The sequence below is a fragment of the Sarcophilus harrisii genome, chromosome 3 (assembly GCF_902635505.1).
Source record: "Sarcophilus harrisii chromosome 3, mSarHar1.11, whole genome shotgun sequence".
Lineage (NCBI taxonomy): Eukaryota > Metazoa > Chordata > Mammalia > Dasyuromorphia > Dasyuridae > Sarcophilus > Sarcophilus harrisii.
The window spans coordinates 404,493,541-404,519,634 of NC_045428.1; the positions used below are offsets into that span (position 1 = coordinate 404,493,541).

At 34.1% G+C, this 26,094-nt stretch overlaps 1 protein-coding gene across 1 annotated transcript in view; it reads right to left on the reverse strand.

Annotated features, from left to right (window-relative positions):
• Positions 1 to 901: 901 nt before the first annotated feature.
• Positions 902 to 26,094, reverse strand: part of DHRS9 (dehydrogenase/reductase 9) — a 32,940-nt gene continuing 7,747 nt past the window's right edge. Inside the window, exons 2-5 of the mRNA XM_003763926.4 lie at positions 23,575 to 23,919; positions 14,191 to 14,449; positions 5,901 to 6,064; positions 902 to 2,754 (exon numbers count right to left, since the gene is read on the reverse strand). Coding sequence (XP_003763974.1) covers positions 2,531 to 2,754; positions 5,901 to 6,064; positions 14,191 to 14,449; positions 23,575 to 23,887 — 960 coding nt within the window. The 5' untranslated portion in view covers positions 23,888 to 23,919 and the 3' untranslated portion in view covers positions 902 to 2,530. The remainder of the gene's footprint in view (positions 2,755 to 5,900; positions 6,065 to 14,190; positions 14,450 to 23,574; positions 23,920 to 26,094) is intronic.

A 26,094-nucleotide genomic window follows, 5' to 3' on the forward strand; every position in this document is an offset into this window, starting at 1 on the left:
AATTGTCTTATTTTGCCTTTATAGAGCTCTAATGAATACCATAATGACATATATATACTAAGCAATTCATAAATACTTCTGAATTGAATTTGCATTATATTTTGGGGAAAAATGATTACTTTATCATCGTCTGCATTATAACCAACAAGGAAAATGGTATCAGTATTGTGGAAACTTTCATTTTTATTTTATTTGAGGTGAGTGAGGGAGTCCATTGAACAACTAAACACAGGGTATGGAAAAGATAAAAACACAAATAATGTGGTCTAGTTTAATTTTCTTCTGAGTTTTTTTTTAAGCATAGCTTTTTGTTTACAAGATATATATTTACAAGATATATTACAAGAGATATGGATAATTTTTCACCATTGACAATTGCAAAACATTTTGTTGCAACTTTTCCCCTCCTTCCCCCCATCCCTTCCTTCAGATGGCAGATTGACCAATACATGTTAAATATGTTAAAGTATAACTTAAATACAATATATGTATACATGTCCAAACAGTTATTTTGCTATACAAAAAGAATCGGACTTTGAAATAGTGTACAATTAGCCTGTGAAGCAAATCAAAAATGCAGGAGGACAAAAATAGAGGGATTGGGAATTCTATGTAGTGGTTCATAGTCCTCTCCCAGAGTTCTTTCGCTAGGTGTAGTTGGTTCAGTTCATTACTGCTCTATTGGAACTGATTTGGTTCATCTCATTGTTGAAGAGGGCTATGTCCATCAGAATGGATCATCATACAGTATTGTTGTTGAAGTATATAATGATCTCTCCTGGCCCTGCTCATTTCACTCAGCATCAGTTCATGTAAATCTCTCCAGGCCTTTCTGAAATCATCCTGCTGGTCTTATAGAACAATAATCCATAATATTCATATACCACAATTTATTCAGCCATTCTCCAATTGATGAGCATCCACTCAGTTTCCAATTTCTGGCTACTACAAAGAGGGCTGCCACAAACATTCTTGCTTCCTGAGTTTTGAGGCCCTCTTAGGGTGTTTCAGAAAGGCTCAGGCTGGGAGCATACCATATGACATGACATGCTTGCCTCATTATTGCATTGTTAGATACTCTATTTAAGTCCAGAGATCAGCCCAGTTTCCTGATTCTCAAACACCTTCTGAGAGTATAAATTCACAGTAAATAAATTCAGAGAGAGTTAAAACTATCAACATTCTCCTCATGAAGTATAAGGTGGCTCTAGATACCTCTGGCAGCAATTTAAGCAGATCGGATGGATGGAGCAGTGGACGAGAGTCGATTGAATTTGGTATGAGTTTAGGTTCAGGTTGACACCTAACATGGAACTCCAGATTAAGATTTATTTTATACCTTAGGAGAGGGACTTTAGTTAGAGAAAAAGCTTGCCTTAAAGTCAGGATGACCAGGGTCCAAATTCTTCTGAAACATAAGAGGTTTTATGACTCTCTTAGTGTTCTTTCCAGTTCACTAAGGGACACCAGAAGGAAAGATCAGGAATACCCTGGAATAGCTATGTATCTTCTTTGAAGGTGATATATGCCACAGAAACTGAAGTTTGCCATTCTGTCCATTGCCAAAAATTCCCCAGATGTTCCTTTTTTAGAAGGAAACTAAGATTATTATACTCTCTAATTTGCCCGGGATAAACATATTTTCAGTAGTCTGGAAAGAATAGGACCTTGATATTATCTTCCTTTTTCTCCTCTCCTCTTCAGTTCTCTGTGAGATGGTTGAAATTTATTTTTGATGTCTCCTTTCTTCCATTTTGCAACCTCATATGCTGTCAGTTTTGTTTTCCTCCTCTCCCTTTCTTCTTTCCCTGTGGTCTATCACAAGGTCAGTGGAAGGGAGTATTTTGGAGAGAAAGGGTAGACCTTTCTACTGTCTCCTGCCCATTTCTACTTAGGGCTATTCTACATCCTCGGAACTCAATTTTGACCTGCCTTCTGTAGGAAGTACCCCATGCTCAGTTCTATTCCTATCCTCTCACTATCAAAATCTACCTGTCCTGTTTCCCTGTTAAGTGTCTATTCTCACCAAATGAAAAAAGAACTAATCTGGTGAATTTATTCTTGTGAACTGGGCTGCTATTATTGAATTATTTCTCCCACTACTTAAATTGTATACATTTTAATAAGACTTCTTATAGACAATGCTTTAATCAAAAAGAATGATTCTCAAGATGGTAAATACTTATATAAATATTAAGTATAAGTAAGGTAAATACTGTGGCATGTCAGAGGAAGATAATATTCATAGAGTACTAGTATTTTGGACCAATTCTGTCCAGGTAACAGCACTATATCCATCCTTCCACTTACTCCTGCTTGCCATGTCTTGCTCTTACTCTCTTTCTAGTAACAGCTTGAGAGGCACCTCACTTCATCAATGATGGTTAAGGACACTTTGATTGTGTTGAAGAGCACAGGCTTCCAAATGTATCCAGGTTGAATCAGATCTGGAATGAGGCTGAGATCTTGATTAGTCTTTTAAATCTATCAACTTCATTGCACGGGAATTGAGCAATTCAGCTTACCTGAATCACACCGCTTTTGGATCAGCCAGTTTTACTTTATTCTTCTGCAACAGAAAATCTTGCAAAACTGCTGGCATGTGTGACAGAGGAATCCAAAAAGTCTTGGCATCTACACCAGCAATATAATGAGTTTGAGGAAAGAGGCTTGTTAAGGCATGGTCCATACACTTTACCACCAGTGACAGGTCTATGTTCTGAAAAATCTTATGTTTTCTTCTTTTAGCCAGACCTACAATAAGAAAAAAGACAAAAAAATTTTTTTTTGCCAAGAATGGAATATGGGATGTATTTTTATATATATGGTTGTGCTACTACATGAGAACATATGTTTGCATATATGATTGTGGGTATAGTGCTACTCATTGTTATCCAGATGATGGGGAGATCTGATTTGTAAGTATCTGTTTATGCTAGTTATTTTGATTTTCACTTGATTTGTGTTAGTTTCTTTGATTTTTAAAAAATCCATTCATCAGGGTAAGATAAGAAGCCATTTACTCTTAGTTAAGAGGGAAGGGCAAGGATCACTGTTTCAAAGAAAGTTATGGGCAAGTTCTGGTTCATTTTGAGGGCTATGTTTACAGGGACATATTGGTGTGTGTTTGTAAATATGTTGGTACCTTAGTAGCTACAGGTAAAGAGGAAGAAACGGTGGTTCAGTAATAATCTAATAGTCTGGAGGATAGTTTGACATCAATTTTTAGGCAAATAAAATGATTAAATATTTAAGAAAATGAATCTTATTCTCAAATACTGAGGTCTTGTATTTAGTTAGGATAAACACTTTTAAGAGGGAGGGCTTACTCTCTGTTTTATTTCCCCCCTTCCCCTGCAATGAAAGCTAGTATTTTACTACAGAAATCAATGGGTCATGTTATGGAATGTTTCAAAAGAAAGGTAAATATGTTTTGGTTGAAATTATCAATTGATTCTGTGTCTTTTTTCAATTGATCTTATTTATAGTTAATTGATTTTTTGTCCTATAACTGCCTAAGCCATAGTTCTTTGTCTCTGAACTTAATTCAAATCCATTTCTCCTATTAAGCACTGTTTTAATCTTGCCTCAAGGGAATCTTACCCTTGAAGAATACAGATGGAAAATAGAAAATCTGGTCTAGTCTCTTTACACGACCAAGCTATCCTTCAAGGATGTCTGGTTTGCTATCCAAATAAATCTGATTCACTATCTCTATCTTGCAGTTAGACTCTAACAATGATCATTTCTTAGTCACACGAGGGAAGGAGGGATTGTTATTAGTCCCTCACTCTCAATTTCCAACCAATCATATTGTCCCTCATGCTTTAGCTCTGTAACCAATCATATTAATTTCTCCATTCATGATATTGAACTCTTTTAAGCAATCATAACTTGTTTCCTGCTTACAAAGCCCTGTTCTTGTTCTGTAGTCCCCAAAAATATAAAAGAGAGCTGTCTACCTCATTCGGGGTCTTAGCTTTGCTAGGGAAGCAGCAATCCTATTTTATTGGTAAATTCATACTTTACTAATAAATTGATCATGCTTGGAAGTTTCTGACATGGTCTATTTTAATTTTACCTGCTACAAGGGTAACAACCAACCTTTTTCTTCCTTGTATCAAAAGGTTATAATTGCAAAATACACCTGCTTCTGGCTTTACCATCTCTGTAAATATAAAGAATCAGCAGTTCTGATGATGTGACCAAACTCCCAATTAGAAGAAGGTAGGAAGATGTTCTTAAATGCCTATAGATTTGAAGCTTTGAGAAACTTTAGAGATCATTGAGTGAAAAAAAAAAAACCCAACCACCACCACCACCTTATTTTATAGATGAGGAATGGAAGCCCATAGATAAATTTGTTCCAAGTTCTTAAAAATGATGAGCATGCAAAACTAGTGAGAACTTCCTTTGCAATTTATATTCTATATATACTCCTGCTACCCAGTCTGGAAGGTTGGGAAAGGCGGCAGTAATTGTTTTTTTCCATCCTGTTGTGGCATTGCTTGTCAGTCACTTTGTCCTGACCCAGCATATTCTAATGAAAACAAAGAGTACAAAGCTGGGTTGAATGTCCTGTGGTACATCTGATATGGAAACATGGCAAAATGGATAAAGGGCTACATTTAGAGGCAGGAAGAGCTTGATTGGATTTCTGCTTACTTCAATCATTTATTAGGTGTCTGACTCAGGGCAAGTCCCTCTCTGAACTTCAGTTTTTCATTTAGAAAATGAGTATAATAATGACACTTAATCTCACAGGGTTGATGTGAAGATTAAATGTGATCAAGCATATATGATACCTTATTAACATCAGAATGTTATATAAATGTTTACTATTATTGATGATGTTATTCCAAACCTTGGACACTTTGGTAAGAGGCAAGAATAAAAGCATGAAACAAAATGCCATATTTTCATGATCAGAAAGCACTTTCAGAACCATCCAGAACAACCTGGACCTAACCTATAATTCCTATATCTCCAACAATTGAATAATTAGTCTTTGTCTAAAGACCCAGTGCCAGGAAACCCCCTCCTTTTGGAAACACCCCTGTTTGCTTTGGCAGAACTGTTATCATTAGGATGTGCTTCCTTAAAGCAAATCTAAATTTGTCTCTTCCCAACTTCCACTCATCACTCTTTGTTCTTTCTTCTGATGCCAAGCAGAGAAAGTCTATTCTCTTTTCTACCTGATATCTTTGAATCTTTAAAAAGAGCTATTGTGTTCCACCCACCCCCTAACACACACACACACACACACACACACACACACACACACAATCCCATTTCCTTCAACTGTGTATTTCAGAATCCAAAGACATCCTGGTGGCCCTCCTCTAGACCACTGCTTTCTTAAACGTGACTCCTAAAATATACTTCCCCTGTTCTGTATTTATGTGACACAGAATAGCTTTTACACATGTCCTAACACTTTATTTCTTGTCACCATGAATCATCTGGATGTTTTGTGTCTATATGTGGAGGTGCATGACTGTAAGTCATGAGATCAATTCATTTGTGAAACCTTTATTATTCCTTTATAGTCCTACCTGGAACTCTCAGGCCCTTAATTAGCTTATAAATAACCTGGTAGTAAAGATTTTGTCTTATGCTTTTTTTTTTTTTGGATGTTACAAACACTCATCCTCTCTTTCCCCCTACACTTAGCCTAGCATAGTACAGGGAGACATTGTAAATTATTGACTTAGGAAAGAGGGAGAAAGCATATGTATCTAAGTAGGGAAAAGCCATAAGGCTTTCAGGCTTGTGCTTCAGAATCTTATTTGTTTATTACCTTAGGAAATTCCAGATATTGTACACATCCAGATATTTTGCTAATCCCCAATATTTCTACATGAAGTAACAATGATATAAGCAATGGTCTTAGGACTTACTTTTTTCAATGTATCCATCTCCATATTGTTGTTTGATGTCTGATGAAAGTTGGTTCCAAACTTCAATTTTCTTTTCAGTGGCTTTTACTGGATCTGATAGCCCTGTTTTAAACAATCCAGGTTCGATACATGACACTTTTACACCAAATTCTTTCATGTCCCTCCTGTGAAAATAACCCATTGGAAATTGTTCTGTTACTTTTTAGACAGTTTTATTTGGAGAGTATTTATTTTTGGGTAGCACTGTAACTCAAGAAATAATGACCCTTTCATTGCTGGAGGTGAAAAGAGGATGCTGATATAATTTAGCTGAGTTTAGTCATTCAGTTCATACTTTTATTCAACATACTTTTATTAAGCATTTGTTGTTGTGTTAGGGCATATTCTAAGTACTGGAGATATAAAGAAAGGCACCCACTCCCAATAAAAACAAGAATAATTCCTTTTGTCAAAGAGCTCACAATCTAATGAGGGGAAGGATGCTCAAAAACAATGTACAAAAAAGATATAGGTAAGATAAATCAGAAATCACATCAGAGGCACTAGCAATAAGAGAGACCATGAAATGCTTCTTGCAGAAAGTAGGATTTTAATTGAGATTTAGAAAAAGTCTAGGAAGCTAGGAAGTAAAGATGGGATGGAAGAACATTGCAGGTATGAGGGCAATCACTAAACTTGGGTCTTCAGATCTGAGATCTCTCTTTCTAAGATCTGTCCTAAGTTTAGTAAATGTCAATTTCTAAATTTCCTTCTGAGCTTTCCCTTGGCCCTGAACCAAATGTTTTCCTGAGGTGAACACTATGGATCTGGTCCCAGAAGCCAGACTTTCCAGTTATGCCTCTGTTCAAATATTGTTTTGAATATTTTTTGCCAATAACAATTTAAATTTAAAGATATCTTTCTTCTGAGGGCTCAGAGCATATGACTAAAACATCGGGAAAAGATTCTTCAAAAGATCAGTGACAATAATAATTTCCATCTGATGAATGGGAAGTTGCAGTATAAAAAAGTGGGAAGAATTCTGGAAAGATGACAGAATAGGTTGGTAAATTTCAAGCTCTTCCAATTTCTCCCACAAATAGAACAGATTTCGACTTCAGGGCGAACACATAGACTTGTGAAAAGTCAAGAAGACTTGGGGCAGAACTGGGGTCTTCCTGACATAACCTGAGAAGATCTGAAGAAAAACCTCAGGCTGGGATTAACCTGTCTAAAGTACAAACACCTCTGGGCTAGCTACAAAGACATATCAAATATGGGGAACTCTCACACAACCTGGGTATGGTTGGAATCTCATAGGAACCATAGATACTTTAACCTTCCACACTGTTTGTCCACTGGGGGGTTTGAATCCAGGAAGGCAGAATGAACCTTGGCTGATTGGGAATGTCAATCCCAGCTATGCTGCTGAGATGTGGCCCTTGGTAAGAAGGAACCAGCACTTGGTGAATGCAGAACCAGTGGATAGGATGCTGCTGGCTGTGGACACTTGAAAGAGGATGGAGCCCTTGGTTTCAGGTTCCTGGTCATAGGGGAGAATTGAAGGGAAATTTGAGGCACTATCGCCCAACCCTACCATTAGAAGTGCTTACACTAATACCTCTTATTAAAAAAAAAAATGAATCAGCAAAAAAAGAAAGAACTCCACCATTGAAACATTATGGTATTATGGGGTTCATCTTCAGAGGAGGAAACTTTAGTAAAAAAAAAAAAAAAAAAGATTTCTCCTCCAAAGAGTAATGTGAAGTAGTTCCCTGCTTAGAGAGAATTCATAGAAGAACTCAAAAAAGAATTCAAAAATCAAATGAGGGACATTGAGGTAAAATTAACTAAATAAAACAAGCAAACAAATAAATAAGAACCACGCAAACTTATGAAAAAAAAGTTAGTCAATTAAAAAAATAGGTACAGAGTCTCAAAGATGAAAATATTTTGAAAACTAGAATTGGGCAAGGGGAAGTCAGTAAAGTTACTTGAGACCAAGAAATAAAACAGATTATAAAGAATGAGAAAATAGAGCAGAATATGAAACATCTTCTAAGAAAAATTACAGATCTGTAGAATAGATCAAGAAGAGAAAATATAATGATAATTGGACTTCCAAAAACTTATGACAAAAAAGAGAACAAAGCAGGAAATTGTTCTGGAGTAATAGAATATGAGGGGAAAGTAGAAATATAAAAAATCCAGTGATCCCCACTTCAAAGAGATCCTGTGTGGAAAACACACTGGAATATTATTGCCAATTGACCCTCAGATCAAAAAGAAAATTTTGCAAGAAACAAGAAAAAAATTCTATTACTCTGGAACTACAATTAGAATTGTATAAGACTTATCAGCAACTATAATAAAAGACCACAGGTCCTGGAATCATATCTACAGACAAGCAAAAGAACAAGATCTGCAGCCAATATCATATCCAGCAAATTATCTATAATTCCAAATAAGAAAAAAATGAACATTTAATGATCTTGTAGATTTTCGGGACTTTCTATCAACCAATCCCAAACTTAACAGGAAATTTAACCTATAAGAGCCAATATGAAAGATCAATTTTAAGGAACTTAACATGGATAAACTGTTTAAATATGGACAAATTATTTACATTATATATATATATATATATGTATATATATGTTATAAAGATTCACATCAACAATACGATAGCTCAAAAGAAAGACTGGCAGAGTTAAGGTTAAAATAACAATCATGTTATACAAATAAGGTGCAAAGGAAGAATAGACACAGAGGCATTAAAGGGAGGAGGAGGGCTCATAGTTCTGAAAACCTATTTACATGGGGAATGGGTTCAGTAGGCAACACTACACGTTATGTGTCATGTATTTCACATTTATATTTTCATACAGTCACATAGCATCCTCCAAAATCTACAAAGTGAGGAGGGATGGGCAGATGGGGAAGCAAAGGGTGAGGGAAGAAGACAAGAGAGTAATCATTTGGTTGGGGGAAATTAAGTAATAGCAAAGCAAGTTATGGGGCAGATTTTAATTAAAGAAGCAGCAAAGATAGGAAAGATATGTATGTGTACGTAGGGTGGGTGTGGGTGTGAGTGTTTGTATATGTCTATATATGTGTACATAAATCTTTTCTTAAATGTAGTTTGCTTGGGAATGATGGGGAGGGAAAAAAGGGGAAAAAAGAGTAAAGTAAGTAAGGCACACCGCAGAGAAACAAAGAACAATTTATAAGGAAGTAAATAAAAAAAATGGTCATTCATGAATAAAATTTATGTACTGGGTATTTATAATATAATATTATATAGTTTTATCCTTATAACTCTCAGAGGTAGGTTCTACTTTTATCCCCATTTTCTATTTAAGGAAACTGAGGTAGACAGGTTAAATGTCTTTCTTAGGGGTTGCTCAGCTAGTAAGTAAAAAATTTTTAGGTAAGATTAGAACTCAGATTTTCTTGACTACAGTCTCAGAGGTTGATTTACTGTGCTATCTAGCTGTCTCAAGAACACTGGAGGAAGACCTGGGTTTCTCTGATTTGCTACTTCCTGTGTATTAACTTATTAGCCTCAGTTTCCTAATCTGTACAGTGAGGTAATAAATATTTGTCTAGTTTATCTCTCATATTGCTATAATTGCTATAATGTTAAAGGAATCAAATAAAATAAGGGACTTAAGCAATCTATAACAATAAAATGTTCTATGAATAATGTTATAGAAATATATTTTATGGTAGTCTCATAACAATTCTATGAGTCAGGTATTATCATTATTCCCATTTTACAGATGAGGTAAGTGATATTCGTCCTACCATTCAAAGAATATAAGCTTCTTGAAGTAAGTGAATGATTTCTTTTTGTCTTTTTATCCCCAACACCAAGGACAGTACCTATAGTTCAATCTCTTTTAGATCTTGGCACTTGTACAGACACCAGTTTTCACTGCTGTTTAGCTGATTTCATCTTCATTACCCATCCCCAACCCCCACCTTTCTTCTAAAGAGGCAAATCAGGCTTTGCTACATTATTTACATTCATGACAGACCTGTATTCCCAGAGAAACTCCCACGAGCCAATCCCACAGAGGATCAATGATAATTACGTGATGATAGTCACTGACTAAATACACATGCAACCTCACCTTGGCCTGGGATCCAAGGAAGGTAAAATTGGCCCCAGTATAAGTCTAAAGGATGGTATTACAATAAGACTTCAGTGTCATAGTGTTTTCTTCTTTGGAAACATGACAACTTGCAATTCTTAGCATAAGATGGGAAATCTTGAATTGCAGTATTGGATACATTTCTGTCTTGTTGCCTTCATTTGTTTCAGGGGCATATTCTGATCATGAATTAGTAGCTAAACAGTTTGCACTATGCTATACACCTGGCACATATCTTCACACTCCATAAACACAAAGACTTTCCTAATGCTCTCAGATATTAGAGCCCTTCCTTTTACCCCCAAATAATATAAATATTATGTAGAGAGATGTAATCTATAACTTTTATCTATACTTGCTCATATGCATATTTATATCCTTATCCATATTCATATCCTCATCTATTTCTATATACTTACCCTTATTCCTATCTATACCCATGTCCATATCCATATTTACATATGTCTATACCTATAACTACATCTAGATGTTTTTTCTTTAATGTAATATTGAGGGAAGGAGATATTTTTGGCTTTCTATCTATAAGAACAGAGACAGTACTTTGCACAGAAGAAATGGATATTGATTGAATGAATACATCATAGTACAGCGGGAAAGAAAACTTAATTTGGAATCAGAGGACTTGGGATCAAACCCCACCTTTGATACTGAGTTAATGAATGGACAAGTCACTGTATAATCTCTGGGCCTCAATGTACTTAATTATAATGATACCAGGTTAGGCTAGATGATCTATAAAATTGCTTCTCATTCTAAACCTATAATATATGATTCAAATTCTCAGAAGGCCCAAACTCTTTCTAATTTGCCTCATATGTTGTCTTCAGCAACACCAAATGAAATGTGCTTAATAAATACCGTAGATGATGATAATGATGATTATAATATGTCTAGGGATTAGTAGATTTATGAAAGTTATGATGAATAATCATGATGAGATGAATTTCTGGAATGCAAATTCCGCAATCACAGAATGCTCTATGGAGTCATTGGAGTTGCAACTCATTTAGAAATCCTGCCTTAATGGTCTTATAGTACTCCTGTTTCATACCCTCTGGTGTTATTCTAGAAATATAAGGAAATAAAAACAAAGTACAGATATAGTTCCGAAAGAATGAAAGAATGGTTCCCTAATGCAGAAGTTCTTAATGTAGCCTCTATAAATTTTAAAGAACATATATTTTGATAACTACATTTCAATAGAATTGGTTCACTTTGTAATCCTCTATATTTTATTTTATGAATTTAAAGCCATTATTCTGAGAAGACACTTTACTGGGCTGCCAAAGCTATCCTTGACACAAAAAAAGTTTAAGAACTCCTGGCCTGGATTTTGGTGAATCTCCCTTTTTCTCCCACAATCTTTATTTTATTATTGATGCTCTATAGAACATTTTCATTTTACACGTTGTCTTGGGTGACCAATCTGGGATTTTAACCTCCAATGACCTTTATTTTTGTTCACATAGAAGAAACTGTCTAGCATTTCCTTTTGACCAAGAATTAAAGAAGAGGACCACAGACCACAGAAAAGGCTATTTTAAATTCTATTCAGACATGTGAGAAACTGGAGTGAATTTATTATCTTTAGAAAGCTATTCTGTATTACTGTTCTGTAAGAAATGACCAACAGGATGATTTCAGAAAGGCCTGGAGAGACTTACATGAACTGATGCTGAGTGAAATGAGCAGGACCAGGAGATCATTATATACTTCAACAACAATACTATATGATGACCAGTTCTGATGGACCAGGCCATCCTCAGCAACGAGATCAACCAAATCATTTCCAATGGAGCAGTAATGAACTGAACCAGCTATGCCCAGAAAAAGAACTTTGGGAGATGACTAAAAACCATTACATTGAATTCCCAATCCCTATATTCATGCCCACCTGCATTTTTTATCTCCTTCACAAGCTAATTGTACAATATTTCAGAGTCTGATTCTTTTTGTACAGCAAAATAACGGTTTGGTCATGTATACTTATTGTGTATCTAATTTATATTTTAATATATTCAGCATCTACTGGTCATCCTGCCATCTGGGGGAGGGGGTGGGGGGTAAGAGGTGAAAAATTGGAACAAGAGGTTTGGCAATTGTTAATGCTGTAAAGTTACCCATGCATATATCCTGTAAATAAAAGGCTATTAAATAAAAAAAAAAAAAAAAGAAAGCTATTCTGAAAGGAAAATAGAGTATTTACCACTAAGGATTATGGCTAGAAAAGACCTTAGAGATCATCTAGAGCAATCTTTCATTTTACAGATGAGGAAACTGAGGTAAAAGATGGAATGAATTGCTCAAAATCACATGGCAGAATCTGACTAGGTAAGTGAATGTGAGCAAATCACTTACATTCTCTAAACCTCAGGTCCTTTCATAATATGAAAATGATAATGTCTGTTTCCATGTTTATCTTCTAAGATAGTTTTAAGAGTTTCAAATGAGAGAGAAAGTTATGAGTAGGGAGGGTATTCTCAAATGACTTTACATTCATAAAGTTTCTTCTGGTATCAAATGAGATAATGCATGCAAAAGTGCTTTGTAAACTGTATATGTATAAATACTACTTACACAGAAGCTGTATGTACTTGCGTACATTTATATATTTGTGTATATTTATGTGTATATAAAAAGCAGCTATGTTATTTTTATTTTAAGTACTATGATATGGTGGTAGGACTTGAAAAGGATGTCTAAAAAGCCCAATTGATAAGTGGTCTAAGGATATAAAAAAGAAGTTTTTAGAAGAAGAAATCAAGACTATATCAATAGTCACACAAAAAAATGCTCCAAATCACTATTGATTAGAAAAAAACAAATTAAAGCAACTTGGAAGTACCATCTTACATCTGTCAGACTAGCTAACATGATAGAAAAAGAAAATGATAAATGTTGGGAGCGATGTGGAAAAAATAAGAACATTAAATGAACTGGTCCAACCATTTTGAGAAAAATTTGAAACTACTCTCAAAGGGCTGTGAAATTGTATATTCTTTGACCCAACAATATCAATCTGTATCCTAGACAGATCAAAGAAAAAGGGAAAGGAATTATATGGACACAAATACTTATAGCACCTTTTTTGTGTGGCAAAGAATTGAAAACTAAGAGGATGTCTATCATTTGGGGAAATGACTGAACAAGTTGTGGTATATAATTGTGTTGGAATATTATTATGCTGTCAGAAATGATGAGGGAGATTCACAGAAAAACCTAAGAAAACGAACTGATGAGCAACATGAGTTACTGATGAGTAACATGAGCAGAACCAGGGGAACATAGTATCTTATATCAGTAACATTTTAATGTGATCAATTGTGAAACACTTAGGTACTCTGATCAATACAATGATACAAGACAGTACTAAAAGGCTTTGTAGAAAATACTGTCTACTTGCAAAGAGAAAACTGATAAACTCTGAGTACAGATTGCAACATATTTTTCCACTTCTTTTGGAAACATGAATAATATGGAAATATATTTTGAATAACTTCACATGGTATGTATCCTATTGCTTGAATTCTCAAAAGTAGGGATTTCTACTTTTTTCTACTCTACAAAAGAATTCTAGCTCAAAAGAGCTAGAGGGAGGAACAAAATTTAGAAGTCAAAATTAAAAAAAAAATCCAGTTTCAAAATAAGTAGATAGATAATGAAATACAAACAAAAAGAGAATGTCTAAAGAGGGGAAAAAACCTCACCAAGCAATTGTAGTTGGATTATAAATCTATTGTAAGGAAAATTAAGATCATAAGATTTAAAGCTGAAAGAGATCTTAGAGGTCATCTAAACTGATTTCTTGTAGAAGAGAAAACCAAGACTCAAAGAGACTGAGAGCTAGTATATGTGCCAAAGTCTGTTTTCTCTAAGTCTAGTCACCTTTCCTTTCCCAATAGCTTGTTGATAGGTTTCAAGGTGGCACTACTGAATTTGCAAATTATAGTGTTGCCAATTGTGGACTTCACCATTCAATTATCTAGCTCCCTACACAACTTCCTCTTTTGTCTATCTTTTGTTTGTCATATTCTGACTTACCTCATCACTGTCACCCCACTATAATATCTTTATTTAAAGTATTGAAAGCAAAACTTGTATTACTTTTCCTTTATTCTTTTTGTATTTTTTACCTTAAGCTATCGTTGAACCCTTCCAATGCATACTTGGATGGAGTATAGCCACCTCCAGAAATTGCAAGCCGACCACCTATGCTGGAGACATTGATTATCCTTCCATGGGCTTTCTTGACCAAAGGCAGCATGTTCAAAGTTACATTAACGAGACCAAACAGATTTACTTCAAAGGGCTCCCTGAAGTGCTCTACTGTCAGCCAGTCAGTGGGAGCCAGAACCCCAAGAATGCCAGCATTATTGATCAGTCCCCAAAGACCTGGAACAAAAAGGAGAAAATAAGTCCACTGCAATGGTAAGCAACCCTGAAAGTAAAGAGGCAAAATGTACTGTTTGGAATGTCCATTGTTCTTTGTCTAAAATTCATCACATTGTTGCTTTAATATCTTTCACAGTCTAGTAGATGATGTAGCTAAAGGTCTGAGGCAAGAATGAGACACATTTGGCTCCTTGGAAACTCCTGAACCTGGCATACAAAGCCATTCACAAATTCCAAAATAATTAATAAAAATTGAAAAAAAATTATTATTTTATCTCTTGCATTAACAACTAACTATGTGTATTAGGATCAAGATTTTTCTTCTTTTCTATTTCCTCATGAACCAGTGTGGGAAATCTTAGGCAGAGATTTACTCAGGCCAAGATCTAGTTACATTATAAAAAATTCTAAGATTACAGTAATGGGTAGATTCCTGCACTTGGTGTTTTCTTGGACAGGTCTAAGGAAATGTCAGACAAGTGATATGGAAATTGATACATCTCTGACCAAAATGTGAGTGATCCAAGTCCCTTTCCCCAAATCTTTTATTGTAATGTTAATTTTTTCATTAATCAGAGTTGATTACCATTTAAAGAATACCTACTGTTTGAAGATCAAATAAACTGAGTCCAATGCCATGAAGGGTATTTGGTTTAATAGAGAGATGACCAAATGATCATCTTTTTATTAATAAACATTATGGCCTTATTAATAAAATGAATAATAGAAGTTATGTATCTTGAACCTTTTAAGATATCACAATTAATTTCAAATAACTAACTCCCTTTATGTCATCTATATTCTAGCTAAACTGTGTGCTCTTTATCACCTGTTTTCATCTTGAATTCCCAGCTGCATGCCATTACTAATTCAGTTCTTTTGCCTTGGAAGGGATTGCCTCCTATCTCTATCACCCCTAAATCTCCATCACTGAAATCTCTCCTTTCTTTCCAGACCCATCTCAGTTACTACAACCTACTCTGATTTTTTCCAAGAAAGATGACCTTTCCACAGATTTCTTATATCAATTCACTGGGTCTTTCCTTTTTATTTTTCTCATTCTCTCTTTTATCTTAGGTATTTGTACACTTGTTGATCCTCCTCCCTCTCCCACTTAGTTGGATTGTGATCTCTTTGAGAACTAGTCTGTGCAGTCTCTTTGTGTTGCCATTGTCAAATGCATAAAACATAGTGGTCATTTAACCTTTCCTGGACTCAATTCCCTCATCAGTAAAATGAGAAGGTTTGAATAGATGACATCAGAGGATTCCTAGGACTGCATTTCTGAGAACTGCTTATTGAATTTAATTGTTGAACCAACAACTTAATAATTTTAATCCTATCTCTGTAGGTGAAGACTATGATAGGGAAGCTTGAGTCAGACTTTCTGATCTTATTCTCTCATATAGAAAGTGATATGAGTACACTGGGGATTAGTGAATATGTCCAAGTAATAATACCCAGCGTTTAGAAAAAACTTCACATGTATGGCATAACACTTTTACATACCTTCCCTTATTCTGATATAGGGGATGGGGTACTAGACTTAGAGGAAAGAAGACCTGAGTTCAAATCATAGCTTAATCATTTATTAGTTGTATGACCCTGAGCAAGCACTTATCTTTTTCTCATTTCCTTCACTTCACTTCACTTCACTTCATTTCACTTCACTTTCTCCTTCAATTGTAAAATGAAGTTAATAATCACACATGCAGGAAATGTCTGTCTCTCTGGGGATAGGAGGAAAGTGAGGTCCAAGAGCAATAAGAGCATATCAGAAGGACTACAAGCACTGTTCCAAATCTGGAGCAATCCCCCAGAAAAGTTCCATCCTCCTGCAAGCCAGTAGCCCCCTAGGCAAATGAGCACTCTGCTGTGCAACAAGGTCCCACCCCAATGACTTTATCCCCAGCACAAATCACCAGCCATGCTTGACTCTGTTGCTGAAAAGTAGTAAAGCCTTCCTTAGAAGTTGGTCAACAGTGAGACATCACTCCTTGGGCCTACCAATAGAGAGACCCTTTTTCCATAGCAACTTAGAAGCAGGGTCCTACCCCTGAAACAAAATCAGCAACAAGATCTCGCCTCCAGAGCTAGTCACCCCAAAACTCTGTTATCAGAAGCAAGCCACCATTGCTGATCAGACCAGTAGCTAAATCAGAAGGCCAATGGGGAGGCCCCATCTTTCAATACAAACCAGAAAGATCCAACCTTTCAAAAAATGCAAGCATTTAAACCAAGCCCAATGAAACCCAGCAGTAAGACCCAGAGCCCCAGCACAAAAAGCTTGGAACAATGCAGGATCAGACTCCCACCTCTTACACAAAATAACAAATCACAAAAAAGGCAAAAAAATGAGCAAAAACAAAAAAGAGTTTGACTACAGAAAATTACTAATAGGATAGATCAAGGCATCAACTTAGAAGAGGCTATAAATAAAGCCTTAAAGAAGATGTTATTTCATTTCAGGCTCAAAAATAATTCCTGGAAGACTTTATAAATGATTTTTAAAAATCAAATTAGAGAAGTAGAAGAAAAATTGGAAGAGAATCATGAAAAAAGAGTCGGTGGCAAGTTAGGAGGACCTGAGTTTAAATCTGGTCTCAGACGCATAACACTTCGTAGCTGTGTGACCTTGGGCAAGTCACTTAACCCCAATTGCCTCGGGGGGGGGGAAAGAGTTGATAATATGGGGAAAATATATGATTTACTGAAGAAAATAATTTCTTAAAAATAAAATTGACTAAAAAAAAATAGAATTGACTAAATGGCAAAGAAAGTACAAAAGCATACTGAAGCAAAGACTAGCATTGAATAAATGGAAACCCATGACTCTATGCAATATCAAGATATAATAAAATACAATCAAAAAAGTTAAGAAAAGAAGAAAAGATGAAATTTCTCATTGGAAAAGCAACTGACCTAGAAAATAGATCCAAGGAGATAACATAGAATTATTAGACTATCCAAAAACCATAATAAAAAAAGTCCTGGATAATAACTCTCAAAGAGTTATCAAAGAAAATTGTCCTGATATATTTGAACCACAAAGACAAACAGAAATTGAAAGAATTCACCAGTTATTGCCTGAAGAGATGCCAAAATGAAAACTCAAAGGAATATCATAGCTAAAGGAATATCACAGAGGTTACAGATCAAAGAAAAAGTACTGCAAGAAACTAAAACAAAACAAAACAACAACAACAACAAAAAAAAAAAAAAAACAATTCAGGGGCAGCTAGGTGGTGTAGTGGATAGAGGACCACCCCTGAATTTGGGAGGACCTGCGCTCAAATTTGACCTCAGACACTTAACACTTAACCCCAATTGCCTCAGAGGGAAAAAAGAATGAACTCATCCATAAAATGGGAGAGGATACTAGAATGGATTAAATATAGTATATACTACATTACATAGTTTACAAAAACATGCCTGAAGCAGAGAATCACACAGAGTGAAAGTGAAAGGATGAAGCAGAATTCATTATACTTCAAATGAAGTAAAACAAAAAGCAGGAGTAGCAATCATAATTTCAGGCAAAGCAAAAGGAAAAAATATATCTAATTAAAAGAGATAATCACTTCTTACTAAAAAGTACATAGATAATGAAATAATATTAATACTGAACATACATAAACCAAATGGTATAGCATCCAAATTCTTAAAGGAAAAGTTATATAAAATTTTACATGCGGAAATAGACAATAAAACTATACTAGTTGGGCACCTCAACTTTCCCTTCTCAGAACTATAGAAATATAACCAAAAAATAAATAAGAAAAAAAGGTAAGGAAGTGAAAAGTATTTTAGAAAAGTTAGATAAAGACAAACCTCTGGAGAAAATTCAATGTAGATAGAAAGGAATATACCTTTTTCTTAGTAACACAGGACATTTACACAAAAACTGACCATGTATTACTGAACAAAGACCTTACAATCAAATGCAAGAAGATAGAAATGTTAAATGCATCATTTTTAGATCATAATGCAATAAAAATTACATTCAAGAAAGAACCATGGACATATAAATTAACAATTAATTGGAAACTAAACAATCTAATCTTAAAGAATGATTGGGTCAAAGAACAAATCATAGAAATAATTGATTTCATTAAAAAATGACAACAGAGGTAATATATCAACATTTATGGGATATAGCCAAAGCAATACTTAGGGGAAAATTTATATATATTTTTTTATTTTAAAGCTTTTTATTTTCAAAACACACTCATAGATAGTTTTCAATATTCACCTTTGTGAAACCTTGTGTTCCAATTTTTTCCCTCCCTTCTCTCCACCCTCTCCCTGAGATGGCAAGTAATCTAATATATGTTAAACATGTGCAGTTCTTCTATACATATTTCCACAATTATGCTGCACAAGAAAAATCAAATCAAAAAGAAAAAATTGAGAAAGAAAACAAAACACAAGCAAAAAAAACAATAAAAAATGAAAATACTATGTTGTGACCCACACTCAATTTCCACAGTTCTCTTGTGGATGCAGATGGCTCTCTCTATCACAAGACCATTGGAATTAGCCTGAAATCACCTAAGTTTTGAAAAGGGTCACATCTATTAGAATTGATCATTGCATAATCTTGCTGTTACTGGGTATGATGTTCTTTTGGTTCTACTCACTTCATTTAGTATCAATTCATGTAAGTCTCTCCAGGCCTTTCTGAAATCATCCAGCTTATCATTTCTTACAGAACAATAATATTCCATAACATTCATATATCATAACTTATTCAACCATTCCCCACCTGAGGGGCATCCACTCAGTTTCCAGTTCTTAGTCACTACAAAAAAGGTTGCTATTAATATTTTTGCACATGTAGGTCCTTTTCCCTTTTTTGTGATCTCTTTGGGATACAGCCCCAGTAGAGGCACTGCTGAATCAAAGGGTATGGACAATTTGGTAACCCTTTGGGCAAAGTTCCATATTGCTCTCCAGAATGGTTGGATCAGTTAACAATTCCACTAACAATGTATTAGTATCCCAGAGAAAATTTATATCTCTAATTGGAAATAGGTGAAGAAAGAGGTCTACTGAATTTCTTTTAAGACACAAATATGCTGTTGAAACCCAAATCAGAAAAAGCCAAAACAGAAAAAGAAAATTACACACCAATTTCCCTAATGAATATTAATGAAAAAAATTTAAATAAAACATTAGCAAGGAGCTTACTGCAATATATCACAAAGATCATACACTATGATCAGGTAAGATTTATATCAGGAATGCAGGGTTAGTTCAATATTAGAAAAACCAATAGCATAATCGAGCATATTAATAACAAGAACAACAGAAATCATATGTATCTGAAACAGAATAGGCCTTTGACAAAGTTTAATAGTCTAGGAATAAATGGCCTTACTTTAAAATGATAAGTAATATTATCTAAACTATCAGCAAACATTATTTGTAATAGGATAATCTTCCTAATACAGAGGCGAAACAAGGGTACCCCTTATCATCTCTATTGTTTAATATTGTACTAGAAATGTTAACTGTGGCAATAAAAAAAGAAGAAATTAAATTAATTAAAATAAGCAATGAGGAAATGAAACTATCATTCTTTGTAGATGACATAATGTTAAACTCAGAAAATCTTAGAGAAGCAACTAAAAAAAAATCTTGAAATAGTTAACAACTTTTAAGAAAGTTGCAGTTGCAGGATACAAAATTAACTCACACAAATCATTAGCATTTCTATATATTACTGACAAAGTCCAGCATCAAAAGATAGAAAGAAAAATTCCATTGACAATAACTGTAGACAATATAAAATACTTGGGAGTTTATCTGCCAAGAGAAACCTAGGAAGTATATGAACACAATTATAAAACACTTTTTTACACAAATCAAGTCCTTTCTAAACAATTTGAAAGCTATTAATTTCTCATGGCAAATATAATACAAATGACAATTCTATTTAAATTAACTCATTTATTCAGTGTCATACCAATCAAACTACCAAAAATTGTTTAAAGTGCTGCTAAAAAAATTATAATAAAATTTATTTGGAAGAATGAAAGCTCAAGGATGTCAAGTGAATGAATGAAAAAAAAAAAAAAAACATGAAAAATGCTGGTCTAGCCCTATCAGATTTCAAACTATATTACAAATCAGTAATCATCAAAACAATCATACTGTCTAAAAAAATATAGTGGGTCTGTGGAATATATTAGATATAAATTACCTTATAGTAAATGACCATAGTATTCTAGTATTTGGTAAACCCAAAGATCCAAGTTTTTGGAACAGAAACTCATTATTTGACAAAAATTGCTGTGATAACTGGAAAACAATATAGCAGAAACTAGTTATAGACCAACATAGTGTACTAAGAAAAGGCCAATATGGTTTTTGATTAACTCCAAAAGGTTGATTCTCTAAGCAAATTAAGAGAGCCTAGAATAGTTGATCTGTCAGATTTATGGATCAGGGAATAATTTAGGACCAAAGGAGATTTAAAGAGCATTATAAAGTATAAAGTAGATCATTTTTTACTCTATAAAATTTAAAAGATTTTGCACAAAGTTAGTGTAAACAAAATTATAAGGATGAAGACCTAATTTCTCAAACATATATAGAGAACTGGGTCAAATGTATAAAAATCCAAGTAATTTTCCAATTGAAGAATAGTCAAAAGATATGAACAGGCAATTTTCAGAGAAAGAAACCAAAGCTGTCTATAGTCATATGAAAAAGTGCTCTAAATCATTATTGATTGGTGAAATGCAAATTAAAAGAACTTCAAGATTTACTTGAGTTGATGCATAGTGAAAGGAACAATACTAAGTATATAGAATTGTGAATGATTTAGCTATTCTCAGCAATACAACAATCCAAGACAATCCCAAAGGATTAATGATGAAACATATTCTCTGCATCCAGAGAAAGAACTGATATTGATTGTATACAGACTGAAATATGTTATTTTTCCACTTTCTTTCATTTTTAAATTTAATTTTTCTTATACAAAGTGACTAATATGGAAATGTTTTATGTAATTGCACATGTATAAGCTATATCTGATTGCTCACCATCTCAGAGAGGGGAGAAGGTAGCTAGATAGGGAGGGATAGAATTTGTAACTCAAAACTTTAAAAATGTTAAAAAATTTTAAGAAAAGATTAAACTCCAGTGGTTATCTCTACCCATATTATCACATACACAGTCTTCTGTTAAGTATTTAAAGTCCTTTTCCATCTGCCTTTTCCTCCATTTCAAGTTTTCTTATGCTTTATTACCTTTCCCTTACTCTATGATTCAGCTACAGTGAAATACTTGCTGAACCTCTCATATTATACTCCATCTCCCATCTCACTGTTGCTCTGGACATCTCCCCATGTATGGAATGCGTTCTTTCCTTACCTCCAGATGTTAGATTATTAGTCCTTTCAGCTTGTAGTGAAATTATTATGCATTCATTCTGTCTGTATTTGATATGGAAACAATTAAGTGGCTCAGAGAATAGAGTGCTAGGCATGGAGTCAGGAAGACCTGAGTTCAAATCTGATCTCAGAAACTTACTAACTGTGTGACTCTGGGCAAGGCACTTACCCCTGTTTGCCTCATGTTCCTTATCTGTAAAATGATCTGGGGAAGAAATTGGCAAAATAATTTAGTATCTTTGCCAAGAAAGGTCTAAATGGGGTCACAAAGAGTAGAACAAGACTGATATGATTGAATAGCAACTCATAACATCTTGTATATCCATAGTTATTTGCATATGGTATCTCCTCTTAAATATGAGCTCCTTGAGGACAGTGATTCCCCACCCTTTTTTGGTATCCCCAGATCTTAGTATAATGCTTAATAAATGCTTAATGACTGACTTGCATAAGTGTCTTCACCTGAGTCTTCTGAAACTCAGATTTTTTCTAACTACATCACTTTATGCTTCAACTTTTATAAGGTAGAAACAAGGCTTCCCTCTTCTGCTTATTATTTTCATAGCATTCAAGAAAAAGTGATTGTGAACTTCCTGAGGACAGGGACTTTCTTGTGCCTCTTTTTGTATCCTCAGCTGTGCCTGGCAAATAGTAGGCATTTAAGAAATCCATTTTTTTTTTTTTTTTTTTTTTTTTTTTAGTACAAGAACAAACACTTATTGACTGACCAACTTAGTTAAAAAAATTCAAAAATTCAATTAACCAGATGGATGATTTACATAATGTAAAACATTTAGGTATTTTCATAATCATTATAGAAGTGTGGAATTTGTCTCAATTCCCCCCCCCCAAAAAAAAATTTCTAGACACTTAAATCCCTAAATATGATAAATCAATGGAGGAGAATCATAAAACATGATTTATCTTTCTCAGAAAAAAAGTAGTATCTAAGAATATTTAAAACTTCATTCAAAATTTTAAAAACTATCTCACTTGCTAGGAAATAACAGATTTTGTTAAAACTGGGTGACAATTATCATTTATACCAGCATTCCATTATTATTTTTACTAGACTTTTGATCATTGAAGCTCTAGAAAATCTAGAAGTTCCTGGTGCTCTCATCAATGTCTTCAGATGAAGTTATGACCTTTGTGATCAGTTTTCTGATTCCTATCGGGAAGCATTTTTCTGCTTCAAAATGATAGAAAGAAACCATGTCCACGGTTCATTTCAGGAGAGGGTATATGGAGAATAAAATGTTAACTAGGATCAATCAGGATTTGTTTCCTGTGCATAAAAGAATGGTCATTGTTTTCCCTGTGATTCTAGATAAGCTTAATATAAGAACGAACAATGACAGGTGAATCCATCCATAAAATAAAATCTAAAAATCAAGCTATATGTAGGGCAAGATTTCTTAATCTGGGGTCCATGAACGTTAAAAAAAATTGGATAACTGTATTAAGCTATAGCTGATATCCTTATGTAATCCTATGCATTTTGTTTTATGTATTTATAAATATTATTCTGAGAAAGGGTTCATCGATGGTCTTCTCCAGAATGCCAAAAAAACCATAACATATACAAAAAGCTGAAAAAATCCTTGTGCTAGTGGGACAAACCAAATAGATGGGGTACCAACATAGGAATGCATGTTTGAATGGCTAGTTTAAAAGAAGGGACATTTTGTTTGCTTAAGTTAATACTCTTGTGTCACTCACCTTTTTCTCCAACTTCATCTTTCACCCACTTGGCTGTCCTTTTAACGTTTTCTGGGTCTGTCACATCCAAAAGCACAGTTTGAAGCCTTCCAGAAGTTGCTGCCTTTAGAGTTCTGGATCCCGACTCCGTCAGACAAGCAGCAAGAACACGAAAACCTTTTTTATCAAAAGTTTTTGCTGCCAAGTTTCCAAAGCCTGTGTCACACCCAGTGATGAAGATGTACTTATCATTGATATCAGCAATCCTTAGAAGTCCTTTGCAATTCCATAATAAGCAGAATATGATTAGAAAGGCTAACATCCAGAGGATCATTTTTTTTTTCAAACAGGGTGACTCCTTTCCTCCTATAATAAAGAAAAATGATGCATGCCTTAAAGTTGTTTGTTTTTAAGCATGTCAAAATTCAATTTTTAAAAAAGTCAAAATGTTAGCCACTATGAAAAAAAAGCAATTTAAAAAATTTCAAAAAAACAAACAAACTAAATAACATATACTTTTTTGCAGTATGTATCAATAGTGTGATACTTTAAATACTGAACAATATTTTCAGCATAAGGCAGAATCCAACTGGAGATAAACATTGTTTGAATGGTAAATGTTTGTGAAAACTGTTATCACTAAGTTGTACCTTGTCTAAAGTCACTGTGAGAACAAACAATAAGGATTTCACAGATCAGTTCTACTAATAGGGATCATGCAGAAACAAAAACCCCAGGAGAAAGATGGAATGAGGAGAAAAGCAAATTAATATTTCTTAGGATGGGACCACAGATAATGGTCATTCAAATAGAGATCTAGAATGGAGTGTGACTCCACAGAATTATAACTTTATCTGGGAAGTAAAAATAGAATGTGTGTGTGTGTATTCCTTGTATGTGAAATCAGAGATTCAGTTCAGATTGTTTTAAAATAAAACATTGATACACAAAAACAAAACATTGATACACATTGTCCCTTTACCTCCATCCCCCACTGAAAAAAAAAGTTATACAGGATAAAAAAAAATTTAACAATGAAAACCTAGAGTATTAGTGGACTAAACTCAATGTCAAAAAGGAAGGCAGTTCAGAATTTATTAGAAAACAAGCCAACAGATTTTTGCACATATTTTTAAAGCATATAGAGACATGGAGAGTTAAAAAAAATGAGGATAAAATTTATTTTGCTTTCACTGAATAACACAAAAGTTGAAATCAAGATTTCAGATAAGGCAACAATAAAAAATATGTATTATTAAGAAATAAATGGGGAGAACAAATTATGATTAAAGGAACCATAGAAATGGAAGCCACATCAATAGCAAACATAAGCACATATATCAGATTGCAGAGCAATTACATCCAGGGAAACCTAATTGATATGCAAAATATCTATGTAGTAAGACTATAATTATATAAGACTTTAGTATTTCTTTTGGAGGGAATTGTGAAAGTTAAAGTTAGACAAGAAGCAAATTACCTATTTGAACAAAAAAAGCAAAAAATAAATATGAAAAACCTCTGATGTTTACTGAATAGGAATTTCAGAGTATGTACTTATTTTATCATGATCATCAATATCTTTACTCCCCCCCACAAAAAAATGTATTTTATTAGAAGAAACAGAATAAGAAAGAAGAAAAACAGAAAAGCAACATGAAATAAAATGAAACAAAACAAAATAGAATTTTGTCATGTGTCCAGCTATCAGGACAATTCAAAATATATAACAATAAATATCACTTTAAGAAGGTATATATATATTAGTAGAAGAAATTATATCCATGAATATCTGTCCTTACTTCCTTGTAATTCTTTTGTTATCTGCTACCTACCTTTTTTACTTAATTTTTTTTTCCTCTATTCATCCTCCACACCACCCCCAAACAGGCTATAGTTAAGAAAGGATACACACACACGTAGATATACATACATACACAGATACATATACAAATACATATCTCCCTTTCATCTCCCCCACCCCAACCCTACAGTTTAGAAAAGATATATTTATGTTGATATATACATACACACACAATTCACATACAAAACCACTCCAGACACACACGTCTTTCCTATCCCTGCTGACTCTTTAATTAAATTCTGCTTCAAAACTTGCCTTAGTATTACTTAGCCTCCCCCATGCAGGGATTATTCTCTTGCCTTCTTCCCTCACCCTTTATTTCCCCCTATCCCCATCCTTCCCCCCTTATTTCTTTATAGATTTTGGAAGGTGCTATAACCTTTATGGTATATATATAATGTTATCTATTAAATCCATTCCCCACATGAGTAGGTTTTCAGAACTAAAGTCCTCCTTCCCCATCTAATGCTTCTGTGTCTATTCTTCCTCTGCATCTCATTTGCATAGTATGATTAATATTTTTATCTTTATACTGCCTATCTTTCTTTTGAGTTACCCTATTGTTGATGCCAATCTTAAACATAAAGTATACATCTCCTATGTAAAAAAAAATAACAATTTGCCCATGCTTAAACAGTTTGACTAGATTGAGTTCCTTGAAGTTGATCTTTGTACTG